General features: G+C 40.1%; 1 protein-coding gene across 2 annotated transcripts in view; it reads right to left on the bottom strand.

The window, feature by feature from the left end:
- The window catches only part of SYK (spleen associated tyrosine kinase), a 34,786-nt gene extending 19,726 nt beyond the window's left edge, over nucleotides 1-15,060 (bottom strand). The window contains exons 1-4 of one of the 2 annotated variants that reach the window (XM_086479566.1): nucleotides 14,612-15,060; nucleotides 12,162-12,322; nucleotides 2,021-2,159; nucleotides 511-592 (exon numbers count right to left, since the gene is read on the bottom strand). In XM_086479566.1, the coding sequence (XP_086335692.1) occupies nucleotides 511-592; nucleotides 2,021-2,159; nucleotides 12,162-12,322; nucleotides 14,612-15,025 (796 nt within the window). In that variant the 5' untranslated portion in view covers nucleotides 15,026-15,060. The remainder of the gene's footprint in view (nucleotides 1-510; nucleotides 593-2,020; nucleotides 2,160-12,161; nucleotides 12,323-14,611) is intronic. The other variant, XM_086479565.1, reaches the window with a different exon arrangement.
- Nucleotides 15,061-15,361: the final 301 nt, after the last annotated feature.

Here is a 15,361-nt window from a genome sequence, read left to right as displayed (position 1 = left end):
CATCAGGTGCAGCCAATCCTTTGCTCTGCCCGACTCTTCCCAACATGGGAAGTAACTGCTCATCTACCAGCAACTCATCTGTTGGGTGCACCTCTCACTGCACACAACCTGACTGCCTACAGCAGCGCTGCTGATGTGCTGGCCTCAGCTTGGAGCAAGGACCACTGGAGGAATGCTGGGACGACCACCTTGTTTGTGGTGTGTGTGGTCCAAGTAACATACAATGCCACTTAGATCCAAAATGTACTTTGCTGCTCAAACATTAATTTAAAGCCAGCAATAATTGGAGTTGGTAGCCTCTCTTAAGCTACAGAGCCTGCCTCCATCCTGCATGGTCTGACAGATTTTAACTCATGTGAAAAGCTGGAAATTTAACATTTAAAATTTCTTTATGCAACTTTAACCTACCATAATCTGCACCCACCTACATGGCAAGTGGAAAAAACGCACACATCTTTATCATCATTAGCATGGCTATTTATACATATCAAAATAATAGGAATAACTCACCATTTTCTGAGCCAAGTTGCGGACAAGGGATGGTAAGAACCCTTAATAAGCCATCTGGTTTGTATGAATAATGCTCGACTAACTACCAAAATGGGGGGGGGGAGGGGAGGGAAGGAGGAGAGAAAAAGACATGAAAACGTAAGGGAGGTATAATTAAATATATTGTCTCTTTAAAATTACGTGCATATGTATAATAGTTGGTATATTACAGTAAATGAACTGGACATACAGCAGATCTTTACGGCCCATGCTTTTACCTCATTATTTTTCTTCAGCAGGGGTGAATGTTTCTGAAGTAACTTTGTGGATGAATCTGGGACCCGATTCAGGAACTGGATTTGTAAGACTCAGCATTCCACACCTGTTTCTGCTACTAACAAGCTTTGTAACTCTGAGCAAATCACTTCTTTTTATATCTCTGAGTTCCTGTCCTCTTTTTTTTTTTTTTTTTTTTTTTTTCCCCCAAGATGGGTATCACTGCAGTGCAGGAACTGTCCTAATATGCAATGCCTTCTTTGGACCTCAACGTTGCAAGGGGATGTAAGCAGTTAATAAATGTATAGCACTAATAGTTATGGCCATTTGTGTCCTGGATTGTCCTCTCCATGCCATTTTATGATAGGTTTGGTACTGCTATTTCGGCTTTGGTGCATTTGGGTTGAAAGGAGGGGGTCTGTGAGTGACAGTTGTAGCCATATTCAAAAAACTTGTAGGATAGCAGGGCTGCTTTTAAATTTCCAGTGACTCCAGGAAAGAAATACGCAGGGCATTTACAGGAAAGGCCAAGAACTGGTATATGCAAGTGAAGACTCATATTTTAGGTTTGTGACTCATTTTACTTGTTTTAATCTAATTTTAAGCAAAAGTACAGAAGAGATTTCTGCAGGGGTTTAAATTCCCTTAGCGTTTTCCATTTACACAGTCTTTTCTCTAGTATTCAGTTTTGTTGCCAACTATGGCATAGTAAACCATGCATTCCTTAATTGCTTAATCTTTACCAGGGTTCAGACATATTTTGGTGGTAATCCTCAGCAAATTATGTCTTTTCAGCCTTGAAGGTAGAGAATTTCAAAGCTAAAGAATACAGTACATGTACAGTATCCTAAACCATCTCCTTTGTGCTTCCTAAAATTCTGTTTATTGCTGTCATAAAAGACATTAGCAAAAGAGTATACCTAGCATAGCTATTATCGAATATGCAAACAATCTTCCATTCTAGAGAATGCTCAGTTAACTGAGTAATAATTACAGCAATTTTAAACTCAGCCAAGCTGCAACATCACATTTAAAAATGATTAAACTCTCCACGCTTACATAGCTTTCTACATCAACATACATTATCTTCATGTATAGAAACCAGATAAAGTTGGAAACACACGACAAATAACCTGCCAAAACACGTTCCTGTTTAGCTAAAGACTGTTGTTACACAGCAAAGTAAAACGAGATGCCTCAGTTGGTTATATGGAAACATAATGATAGATATCCAAGTGATTCAAATTTAACAGACCTGCCAGAGAGTGTCAAATCTTTTTCCATCCGGTATGGAAAGCTTTCCTGTCTTATCTCTGTCAATACGGTAATGCAGTACTTTTCCATCATTCAGCAGACACAGGGCATAGGAACCATTGCTGTCCCTTTCTCGGATACTGTAGGAATAAAAGAGATCTTCGGGGTTATGCTTTACCAGGCAAGACCATCTGTGTTGAAATTCTTTTCTTAAATCACCCTTTCCTTTAAGCTTTTGAATCAAAACCAAAGCAAAATCAGCACTACAACTTCTGAAGACATTTTGTTAAGCCTTTCATTTATTTCTTAGTGTCATTTATTTTCAGACAGAATTCCCTAAAGTTTCTTTTTTTTTTTCTCCAAAAGGCAACAGATGACAACAGAAAATCCACTATGTGGAGCTCTTTGCTATGCAGCTACAGAACACTGTGCATTGCACAAAGCACTCTCTCTGAGCAAGGAAGCTTATGAAGGCTTGTGCACTGCAGGCCTACAAAGCCCATGGAAGTCTGAGGTCAGGATCCAGCATATACAAGCAGTTACACTTCAATCTCTTCTACAGCTGACCTAAAATTAAAAACAACAGATAAGTGCCCTCATTAAAGCAAGACTTCTCTCTTATATCTTTTATTTTGAAATAAAAGGTGACATTAAAGGCAGAAAATAAAAATACTAACAGAATATAATGTGAAATATAAATTAAGGGAAAATCTTTGTACACTGAAACAGCTTGTTGTTTGGCTGGGAATCTAAAGTTAATAATATATTTCTGTAAACATCAATTCTTACAATTTCTGTAAAGACATTAATACTTTGTTGCAGATTTCATATAAAAATCACATGGAATTTCACATGGTATTGGAGTATACATCAGGTCTAAATTTCACCAGGGAGAAATCACAGAATGTAATATAAAAGCATTATCTAAAATTCATAGGTAGCCAAGATGATCTCCTTCTTCCAGGAGATCTGAAAGCAACATCTGAGATGCCTGTAAAGGGTTACAGAGTTGTTTTACAAGTATTAAAGGCTAGCTCACACTGAGACCATTGTCTTCTGGTGACTGGACCCAGAGTAGATAGGAATTTGCTACTAGCTCCACCATAGCTGGCGTAGCATTTCTGAGTTTAGAAAGTAGTTTTTTTTCTTTTTGTTTGAGTTGCCCATGTTCACTTGCTGCTGACAGTGAGACAGCAATAGAGCTATATTAAAATTTTCTGGAACAATGGGGTTTTCTTATGAAAAACCCAGATTCAATAACACTGAAACATTTCTTGTTCTAGTGTGCACAGAACTCTACTTACTCTCCCTTGAATTTTTCAAAAGCCCTGAAAAGAAATATAGTAGGATATGCTCACCAAGGTGTTGGGAAGCTTCGCTGGTGCAACACTAGTACTTGCTATCACATCTCAGAAGATTGCGGAGGCAAGCATTAAATTCTGCTCCTCAGCTGACTCACTCAAGGCTGAACTAAAACTGTGTTTTGTCTGAACTACTTATGCAACTATTTTTTCCAGCAGAGTGATTCTTGTTGCCTAAGATGTGAACGAGACACTGGCTAAAGGAAAAGGGAAGTAGGGTCAGGTTTTTTTTTCTGAAACCAAAGTAACTTGCCTACTGACTCTAAAGCAACTTGAAACACATTGTGGTTTTTCATGACATGCAGGTATTTTCTTAGCACGCTGATTTCCTGTGATGACTGACCACTGGAGAGCAACAGGTTGTGCTAAAATGAAGAATGACTTTGTCTTCCCCTCACTTGCTCTTAGTAAATAAGGCTCGGAAAAATATTTTCAGAATAGAGGGCATTGTTTCTAAACCACAAATGAATGGCATTTCATTACATTCAGGCTTCTGTTCAGATTACAGCACAAGTAGGATTATAAAAATGCAACGGATTGTTTCCCAGTAACAAATGTCCTTCATGTTTCACATGAGGAAATGGTGGCTTCAATACAACTAGCTCTACTGAAATTGATTCTCATTTGCAAGAGTTGTTACTATCACAACAGGCATCGTAAACATTTCTTGAGAGCACAGGTATCAGTGGGAGAAAAGAGTCCTGATTTCTAAGGACCACAGCACAGATCCAAATTGCCCCATCAGTATCCAGTGTAGGATTTAAGCAGAGTTCAGGTTTATAAGGTTGTAGTTGCATTTCTGAGCTCTTACTTCCCCCAACCCAACAGCTACATAACCCTGAAGACATCCACAGTTCACAGTCATGACAACTTCTGTCAGACAGCTCTGTCACTGCGATGTAAAAAGGCTCCATTCTAACGCTTATGATTGACCGGGGTCCAGAGGGAACCTTGTTCTCTGGGGGTTATTGTCCAGGTAGCCAGTCAACTCCAGCACAACTTGGATCCCTACAAAACACAACAACAGGAGGTACTGCTATCTTCCTAAATATGTCTAAAGGGCAGAAGCATCAAGAGCATCGAAGCAACAGCCAAATAATAGCCTAAGTCTTGGTTTTGGCAACCACATCCCTTACTGGTCCACAAAGCGCTCTCATAACTTACCATCACAGTCCAAACCAAAAACTTTTACTGCCTCTGGTGACAACAGTTGTCACAGGCCGTGCTTCACAATTTCATTTTGGTTTTGTAGACTGTGATAATGGCTGTCTAGGTTAAGCTAAGCGTCCAGAACTCCATCTGGGTACACAGGATCCAGTACCTTACAGTTACCGTAAAAAACAGAGTCAAAGAAAAAGGCAGCTCAAACTGAGAGGTTATAAACTGAAACCTTTTCAAACGGAAAACAAGGTTTTCACATCTTCTTGATGGTGCTGCCTGTACTACTCAGGATCATCACGTCAGATTTTGGGGCTCTCTTAATACATGTAACTTTCCTTCTATTAAAAGTAACAATTTTCAGAATGCTGAGAAAAAATCCTAAATTCCTAATGCACTTTCTGCTTTAATGTGCTCTGAAACTACACACGATATTTACTGTTCTTCAATACAAACTGGTAACAAAAAAAATCTTCATTTCAAACAGCTATATTTTTTTTAAAAATCATTTTGGCAAGGATGGAAGCCAGCAGTGAAATACCACCTGATCTTCTATTTCATGCCATTGCAGAGAACTACAGAGCTACAGAAGAAAAACATAAAGATAATAAATACCTGTAAATAAACAATATTGTCCTTTCATCTACTGAGATTAAGCAGAAACAGGAACAACTTCATGAAGAGCAAATTTGAATTCATAGATATATTAGAGAAGCACGAAGACATCTAGATTTTCTATGACATACATTTTAAAACAGCAATTTTAGAAGGAACTGAGAAACTCAAATTGTTACATAATGCAAAGAAGGTTTAGTTACTGATTTTAATTTTCATGCCATCTATGTTTGATTTTTTTTTTAATGTTTTTGTGAATGTAACCCAAATAGCAATCAAGAACTATTTGGATTATCATTACAGACTGTGTAAATAGCTATCCATTCTCTCCTTTGGTAAACTCTCTATTTCTGCTTAGAAACAAAAAGAACAACATCCAAATTTTTTCTGCTTCCAACTAAAAAGCGAAATGATCCCATTCTTTCTAAAGGAAAAAATCCCTGAGGGTAAAAAAAATTAATTGCTATTACAACATGCCTCATTGACTGTGTAGAAAAGAAGAAGTCACAGCATTCTACGGCAGAGAATAATGAAGGAAATAAACCAGCAAAATGCTTGCTGTAGGAATGGTGTGAAAATATTCTCAGTCCTGAATCCAAGGGCATGTTAAAATTTGTTCTTGGTCTTGCTCTGCCTTCTCAGTGATAACTTCCTTGATGCAGAGATACTGACATTTCCCACTGCTGATCAACTCTAGCCATTCCCTGCTTGTCTGCCCTTACGACCATCTCTCTTGTAACGTTATTAACAACATGGCTACTCATTATCACTTCAAATATCTGTAGCACACTGCACATGTTCCAATTTTGAGGGCAATAAGGAATGAACTTGGTGCCATCTGTAGAAGTTATCATACAAAGCAAAAAATGGATTGACTGTGGTATTCATTTACATTTCTTCCCCCCTCTCTGTTAATACACTCAAAGCTGTTTCAGAAATGTCAGCATACTACAGGATTTAGGAGCTAGCTCAGTCACACACTATTGCTACCTACAACGGAATCTAAAACTTCATCTCCTGATAAGGCTATTGTCGTATGCTGCAGAGTGACAGAACACCTTTGTGAGAAGAACTGCATCACTGCAATCTATTTTGCTGGCAGGGCAATGCTCTCACCAAAACCTTAACAAATAGCTTTGCTGTATAACTGCACCTGTAACAGGGGATCTTCTCAGTACAGCTATCTCAGTCAGGGATCACATCTTTTTCTTCATACCTCTGACCCACTCTGCTGCAGAAGCACACAGTGCAACCTAGCCTTGAGAAGGCACAGCCCTGCTGCAGTAGTCTGCAAGTGGCACCTAAGCATGTACCTAATTGAAGATCAGTAAACACCTCTCCCAAAGAGCTGTGGGAATCATCCAGGCTGCTCTGGAGTGGAATACAGCACCTCCAGAAACATGATTCACTGTCTTTATTTTATCATTTATCCTGGAAAATTTTTATGGTCATCTAAGCCTAGCAACTGCTTGGCATTTTGAAGAGGAACTTAGTCATTAATTAATATCCCTGAATTGAGATATTAGGGATAACAATAACATATCCTAATCCTACTAGTAGGATTGTTTTCACCTTGTCTCATGTCAACAATGTCTCATTCCATTTACGGATTCAAAAATAATACTGGTAGATTTATTTAAAGAATACTCTACAAGGTCAGATAAATCTCATAGCTCAGTATGAACTCCAGTAGTGGTAAACTCGTAGAGGAAGACAACAAGATTAATGTAAATATAGATTGTTACATGTATCAGAAACACAAATTCTGGGCAGACAAGAGACAAGAAAACTCTCATGGACAACTGCACTTCAGAATTTTTATTTTGAAATGGTGTTACTAGTGTTAATTATTGTGACATATAAGAGGCAGTTTAGTCTCTAGACGTCATAAGATGCCATGATGAGTAGTGCTGTGAGTCATTCTAATTGTCTAAACCAGTTTTGCCCTCTTTAGTATACCTTGTTGCATACTGAAGACATTCTTATGATACCAAAATTATTTTTTACTTTCCTTTTTCACAACTGTTCACATTTTATCTGAACTACATATGGCTATAAATCCATACAAAAAGAGGTTTATAGAGACTAAACTGCTAATTATGCAATATCTTCACTCACGATTTCCTTAATGTTGAATTTTTAAGTTTAACAGTATTTGCGAATATTGTTTATCTACCTTCAGCTTCAGAATTTCTGGTTCTTAACCAATATGCAAGATCACATGTTCATGTAACTGAAGTGGTCACTACCGATGACAAACCAAGATGTGCCAAGAGCTACCACACACTTACCAGAGTTGTTTCCTATGTGAAACTGCAGAGAAAACTAACATTTCTTATACTGCTTGTCTGTCACTGTTAGCAAATTTTTAATTTATTTTTCAACTGGTCCACACATGTATGCACTCACATAGATAGTATTAATAATATTATCAATAATAACATTATATAGTCTCAATATAAATATTATTACAATATTGAAAAGACTATCATTAATAATGATAGTATTATCTATGATCATCTAGACAATATCGATCATCATATTCCACAATTATGCCCCCTATCAGGCAAAGTCTAATGAAAACTCAGAAGTCTGGCAAGAACCAGCATCCTACACAGCATGCAAAGTAGTGTTAATGAAGCTAACAGGGGCTTCAGACTTAAATCAAGTTCTGTATTTGCAGTTGCTCTTCAGGTCATTTTAGAGGTATCATATTTTCCTTCTATTCTACTGCTACAGTCTCTTCTCCAGATTTTATGGCTAGAGCAGCAATCTTTCATGAGTGTTCTTCCTGGAAGAGGTGGGCACTGCTTCCTATTTCACATCATTTTATGACATTGTTTCTGTATTTGGCTTTGAAAGCGAACTCTATAGCACCCACATGCATACTTACTTCACTGACTTTTCAGTCACGACAAAGCTTTAAAAAGACCTTTGAAAATTCCCTAGTAAAATACCCACAGTTAGCTCAGAACTTTTCCAGCAGCTTGGATGAGTGCAGTGTTAGATTTATGATGCTATTCATGACATTTTGAACTGCAATCAGGAAGCTTTTCAACTATTTCCATACTTATTATATATATAAAAAAAATCCTAGATTTGATAATCTTGGAGTGCTGCAAAGCAGTGCTGAAGAAATCTAGGCACTAGATGTATTCTGACAGGTACTTCTGTACTGGATTCAGACAGCAGATTTCTGGGGTAATGAAGTTTTAGAGACCCTTGTAAAAGAATATATAGAAACATTGTAGCCTTCTAAAATTTATTATTTTTTCCATAATAAACAAGATTATTTTTGTCATATACCAGCACCTGCTTGTGAACAGCCTTGGAGTACCTCACTTCTTTGAAAATCTACCTTCTCTTTATGTTCCCAGGCTCCAATTCCTACCTCAAAGCAAATTTCTCTTAGACATCACATGTTCCTAAGTTTTACCTTTCAGTCAGCTACGAGGCTTGAGTGTCATGACCAATGTGAGAAAAACAGTCCCTGAGCAGTGATATTTACAAGCACAAATTCAGAGTCTTCACTACACAGACGTACAGAAGATGCTGACATGCACTGCTGCTGTGTAAGGAAAAAGTATGTGATGCCCATGCCTCAAATGGGAAACAATGCACCTCTCTAGCACTTAACAATTTCGCTGCTAATGTTTCAGTTAGCTAACAAATGAGTGGTTTATTTCTCAACACCTGCTGAGCAAGCCCATGTTAGGCAAACCACCACAGAAAACAGAAAACCTCTCCAAATTAGACAGTTCTTTTGTTATTTGCTATAAGCCTCTAGGTATACCGATCTGAGAACTGAAGAGCTCCAGAAGAAAAAAGAACTGATTTCTGATACAAATGATTAACACATTATTTCTCCTGCTGCTTTGAATGCTGAATAATGGGGCAGATGAAAATCTCACCCTGTTTCTTCCCCAGAAGCATCAGAGTAAACAGCAGCTAAGTGGTTACTGAGCTCTAAAGAACAATTGATGCATCAGAAAGCACCCTAAAGATGCAAAAACAAATGATGTTTTCCTTGATAAGAGGTATGCAAGCTCAACATACTATCAGTTATATTTTCATATTACTTGAGCTCCAGTGGCACTTCTCATGGTTTAAACAGAGCCATAAAGTTAGCATTTTCCCCTCTATTGGTTTATCCACCTGATGTGAAAGCAGTCGCCTCAGTTCCAGCAGAACTATGCAAGATATGCACCCACTGACATAACCAGTCCCACAGGAGAAGGTCGGACTGCCCCCTCTGCATGTCACTGTGAACAGCACCAGAAATGCCTCCTAGGCCATCTCTAAGGGAAACAGGGAAACACTGGGCAAGTATTGCTATTTAAAGCTGTAGGAATGCTTGTAGATGATTAAAAAGAGACCAGGGTCTACAATAGAGACTGAAAACGTCAAGTCTGCTAAAAAACTACACCCCCTCATTCCAAAGCCCATCCCTGTTGTTAAGAAATGTTAGCTAGGGGATCCATTTCTTTGAAGAAAAAATAGCTTCCTTTTTTTCCCCAAAGAGAAGTATTTTGATCACATAGAACCCAATGTGTGCAAGAGGTAAACTGGAAAAGCCCCAATGACTCAGCTGATACAATACCGATTTGGTAAGATATTAATACAGAAAGTAGCAATTTTTTAGAAAAAACAGGTCATTAAAGGAAAAGGTTGCTGCTTTGCTTCAGATCACATATCCACCTGGCCCTAGGTCTAAGAAGTAGGAAAAGAAACCAGCAAAGTCACAGGGCAATAAAAAGGAAAGGTGATATGGTAATGCTGTGCTGCTAATCTATGACAGTGACCACATTCATCAAATCAATGAAACTTTTCCTGGACTACAGAAAGAAGCATTCAGAAAAGACACATCTGTGATAGGGAGAATCTTTGGCTCCACAGACTTTTGTAAGAATTTTTTGTTACAAATGTAACAAAATTTCTAACGCATTTATAACAATTTCCTTTTACGACAAAACAACCCGGTAAATGACCCTCCAGGTGTGATCCCAAGAAATCGTGAATACAAGGCTGAAAACGTGAATACAAGGCTGAAAACGTGAATACGCATGGTGACTTGGTGAGACTGACTGTGAAAGAGAAAAAATTCAAGGACTGAGGGAAAGAAAAAGATTTCAAGAAATGAGGTGTCAGTACACTGAAAGTACTCATGGGTAAGACCTGGTAGGAATTAACTCTACTGGAAATAAAGATTTAGAGGAGTTACCAGTTTCTGAGAATTAAGATTGAAACATGGAAACATATGAAGGTTGCATCTACGTGAGCAATGACTGTGGCACAATTACACAAATAAGTAAAGTGAAAGAGTTGGTCCTGAAGAAGCACATCAATCCCACACTTACTCCTGGGACTTTGGACTAGCTTTAAAAAAGTCAAAGATAGTTGAGTGCTGAAAGAGACTACATAGATAGTTGGTGAAATTTCTCTCAGGAATTATACATCTCTAAGTGATCCTTCCTCAGCCATGACCTTTAAGCTACATTTTCTATTGTTATATAAATGCTTCTGAGGGAGGGGGGGGGGGGGGGGGGCACAAAAAATGGCACAGTGAAAACACTGATTTTTTTCAAATAAGGACTTTCCAAAAGAACGACTTTTTGTTAGAAGACTTTAACTGGCTCTAAACCTCATGAGATGATGTCACTGTCCTAAATGACACATTTGCACTCAAAAAAACCCAAAAGATCATGAGGTTGAGCAAACACAGACAGCAGCAGACACAAAATGGCATTACCAAAGGTAAAAGCAATTTCCGCTGTTGCTTAACGGCAAAACAAAGCACCACTACTGCCCTTGGGAAAACTGAGAGTTCTGGATCCCAACGGCTGTTAACACAGGGAGTTTGTTTGTATTTTTACCCCTTTGGTAAGTCAGCGTATTGGGTGCAGGGGGGCAGGCTTTGGCAGCGGGTCACGAGAGGTTCCAGCTGGCCCCAATGGAGACCCCTGCAGGGCACCACAAAGCCACTTAGCCATATATGTGGCACCTCCACCTCCAAGAAAATGTCCTTAAGAAAAGGCAGAAAAATGCCTGGTAGATGGCAGTGGAGAGAAAAAAAAACAAACACAAAACAGAAGCAGCAGTGCAAACACCAAGTGCAGAGGAGGAGGTGGGGAGGACGTGCTGCAGGTGGTGGAGCAGAGAGTCCCCTGCAGCCCGTGGGAGAGGCACAGTGGAGCAGGTGTCCACTCTGCAGCCCTCTGAGCAGGTGGATATTTCCTGAAGGCTATTTCCCATGGAGAGCCTGAACTGCAAAAGGGAACAGCGTGAGAAGGAAGGAGTAGCAGAAAGAAGCTGTTATAGACTCACCACAGCCCCCATCCCCCACCCATCCTCCCCCGCACTGCTTGGTGTGGAGGAGTTGGGTGTGAAGGGGTGAAGTTAAGCCTGTGAAAATTGGGGGTGTGGGGGTGTGACAAGAAGGTGGGTTTTTTATGTTTTTGTTTTTGTTTCTTACTGTCCAACTCAACTTTAACTGACAACAAATTAAATTTCTTTTCCCCAAGTGGAGTCTGTTTTGCCTGTGAAAGTTAGTGGTATGTAATCTCCCTGTCTTTATCTTGACTCACGAGCTTTTCCACCCTGTTTTCTCCCCCTGTTCTGTTGAGGAGGGGGCGTGTGACAGTGGCTTGGTAGGCCAAAGTTAACCTACAACAGTCACTTAGTACTGCTTATCAGCTATAAAACAAAGTTCAATGAATTTTTCCTGGCATTGAGTTTATCTGACGCCCTTTAGAATTAAACCTAGTATTTGATTAGAATACAATGACCCACACTTTTGCAATAGTTTCCCATCTTCAGTTAAGTGGAAACTTAGTCTTGGAGACACTTGCTTAGTAGACACATGATTATGTCACGTATATCATGATGGACTGGGCTCTTATCACTGTGAATGAGCCGCCTCTTAGGGCATATTCTCATTTGAGATGCATTCAAGGGAGCTGTGTAGTAACACTGGTGGCAAACAGCAATACCACAGAAAAAAGCACTCACAGAAATTTTCCATTGCTTCTTGACCCAATGAGGATACGGTGTTCTGATTCCTCCCGAGAGATCCTCCCATGGAACCACGGCATCTTCTCATGGGCTGTAGTGGCAATCAACTTCTCCAGTTGAGGCTTTTGACTAATGATAGCTTGTTCAAGAGCATGCCCCTAGAGAATGGTAAAAATACAGTGGGAGAGTCAAACTGTGTTCTGCAATAAAAATATGGCAGGTAGTCTCCCAGTATTGGCTTGCTTCTGGGACATCCAAAATGTGCAGATATTTGTTGTATGTGAAGAAAAGATCTGGTTGCTATAAAGACATTAATATGGAAACTAACATATGGCAATCTAAACATCACAAAGCTGGGATTCTTCCTCTACATTTGAGAAACAGAAAGAAAAAGAACCAGTAAATTAAGCCCTTAGTGTATCAGTATTTCAACTGAAAATTACATCATATTTTTATGCTAATGAGACATAGCTAAATATATTTAGTGTCACTCTGAGATGTTATAACATACCTCCATATCACATATCCTGTATTTCCCAAAATAAATCGAACACACTTCGCATTGTTGCAGCATGTCTATGTTGAAGACATCAATGCAAATTTCCCAAAAGCAGACAGGACAGTCCCAATTTTAGAGTGAGCTATGTTAATATTTTACGTATAACCTAGTCACTTCTAAAGCCATCTACAACCTATCACTTCTAAATTTGGCCCAGTCTGAGGGCAAAACCTCTAGTTTCATCAGTTTCCAACTTGAGTTCATCAGCTTCCTTCTAGATTGAGCTCAGACTCATCAGAAAAAAATGTAAGCCTCAGCACTTGTAGTAAATGCAGTATAAGTTTCAGGCTTTTCCAGTTTGGGCATTGTTCCACATATTTTACAGAGCAGAACACACAGCATTACTTGCTAGTACCAAAAGAGATGAAAAAAGTAGTGTAACACCATGAGTTCATAATGGTAACTCATGGCATCCCAAAGTGAAATAATGTTCCTGTTGCAGTCTCCTACACTAGTGTTCCCATGTTAAGACTGGCTTCTTCACAGTCATTCTAAGGAAAACATGCAGCCTGTCTTCCTCAGCATGGAACATTCCTGCTTGACCCAAGCAGTACTGAAGATGTATAAGCAGTGCTCTGCAGTTAAGAAACCAAGTTCTATTTTGGACATAATGTAACTAAGCATCACAGAGGTAAGGCCAGCTAAGAGGGAAGGATGTAAAACAAGCCACCATGTCACCATGCCTTTCTACACATCAAACCATAAAAATTCAGCATCAAAAGCAATCAAACACCAGAAGGTTGTGCTACCATTCAGTGAGACCTGGACAGGCTGGAGAGCTGGGCAGAGAGTAACCTAATGAGATTCAACTAGGGCAAGTGTAGAGTCCTGCACCTGGGAAGGAATAACCCCATGCACCAGCTTAGGAGTTGACCTGCTAGAGAGCATGTCTGCGGAGAAGGACCTGTGAGTTCTGGTGGACAGAGAGTTGACCGTAAACCAGTAACGCGCCCTTGTGGCCAAGAAGGCCAATGGTGTCCTGGGGTGCATTAAGAAGAGTGTGGCCAGCAGGTCGAGGGAGGTTCTCCTCTCCCTCTACTCTCCCTGGTGAGGCCTAATCTGGAGTGCTGTGTCCAGTTCTGGGCTCCCCAGTTCAAGAGAGGCAAGGAACTACTGGACAGAGTCCAGCAGAGGGCTACTAAGATGATGAGGGGACTGGAGCACCTCCCTGACGAGGAAAGGCTGAGAGACCTGGGTCTGTTTAGCCCGGAGAAGAGAAGACTGAGAGGGGATCTTATCAATGCTTATAAATACCTAAAGGGTGCGTGTCAAGAGGATGGGACCAGGCTCTTTTTCGTGGTGCCCAGTGACAGGAGAAGGGGCAACAGGCACAAACTGGAACTCAGGAAGTTCCACCTCAACATGAGGAAAAACTTCTTTACATTGAGGGTGACAGAGCACTGGAACAGGCTGCCCAGGGAGGTTGTGGAGTCTTCTGCCCTGGAGACAGTCGAAACCCGCCTGGACGTGTTCCTGTGCAACCTGCTGTAGCAGGGGGCTGGACTAGACGATCTCCAGGTGTCCCTTCCAACCTCTACCATTCTTGGATTCTATGAAACCATTCCTGTATCTTGTTCATTACATCTATTAATTTTTGGTGCGTGCAGAAATCTTATGACACAGGTTAGTGCAGTGGTAGGTAAGGCTACACAGTAGCCCAAGACATCACAGAAGTCCTTCGTTTTGTAAAATTTCAGGAAAGCTGCACTTACGGCCAAGTTACTGCATGTATTGGGGGGAAAAAATGCCACTGTTCAAAACTCAAACAGCTATGACTCCATTATGAAAAAATACTACACAGCAGCAGCGACAGCTAGAAACAAACACGGCAATCTCTTTTTCTCCTAACTCAAAAGACCACTTTACGGCAAAATCAGCCTGGATTTACCTGCAAATTCCAAGTTTGTTTGACATACTCTCTGATGAGGTTCTCTTTCAAATCTTCAAAGGGTCCTGTTTTGGGTTCAACACCTGGTGGTCGGTTGAAGGGTTTTCTCAGTAGACAGACAAGGCCATCAGCTTCCTCCGAGTGATAGTTAATGAGTTCAGCAGGACTGGCATGCGACTTGCCTCCTGCAATGGCATATGAGCCACTCAGCTCCCTCTCGATCGTATAATGATGGACCTTCCTTCCATGGGCCAAGGATAAGGCAAAGCCCCCCAGGTAATTCCGGCTTTGGCGGAGCAAGTATAGTCCATCACTCACTCCTCCTTGCATCAGATAGTCCTCAGCTTCTTCACGTGTAATATTGCCAAAGAAGTATGGCAAATGGTTAGCAGGATTCGCTGTGTTGGAAGCCATGTTTTCTCTTTTCCAAGTAGCAAACCCAGTATTCCGTATCTGAAAAACAAAGACAAAGACATGATTATCAGTCGAAAAAAAGAGGATGAACCAGTAACATGGCAGTTCACATGGGGTATGTTGGTAATACATTTTTGAAAAGATTTTGAGATGAAGATCACATTTTGGTTTTATCTTGTGTGAAGTTGCCTTTCTAAATCCCAACAGAAAGTTTTTCCCTGTTATATAGTAATATAGAAGTTTCCTATAACTGCACAAGTTTCCTTTAACTCTTCCCCTCTCTGCTCCTTTGTCTAATCATATAGAGGTCCTGATATTTTCACTTGCCTGAATGAC

This window comes from Leptosomus discolor, chromosome Z, assembly GCF_034619465.1.
Source record: "Leptosomus discolor isolate bLepDis1 chromosome Z, bLepDis1.hap2, whole genome shotgun sequence".
In the NCBI taxonomy this organism is placed as follows: Eukaryota; Metazoa; Chordata; class Aves; order Leptosomiformes; family Leptosomidae; genus Leptosomus; species Leptosomus discolor.
This window is presented reverse-complemented; position numbering and strand designations above follow the sequence as displayed.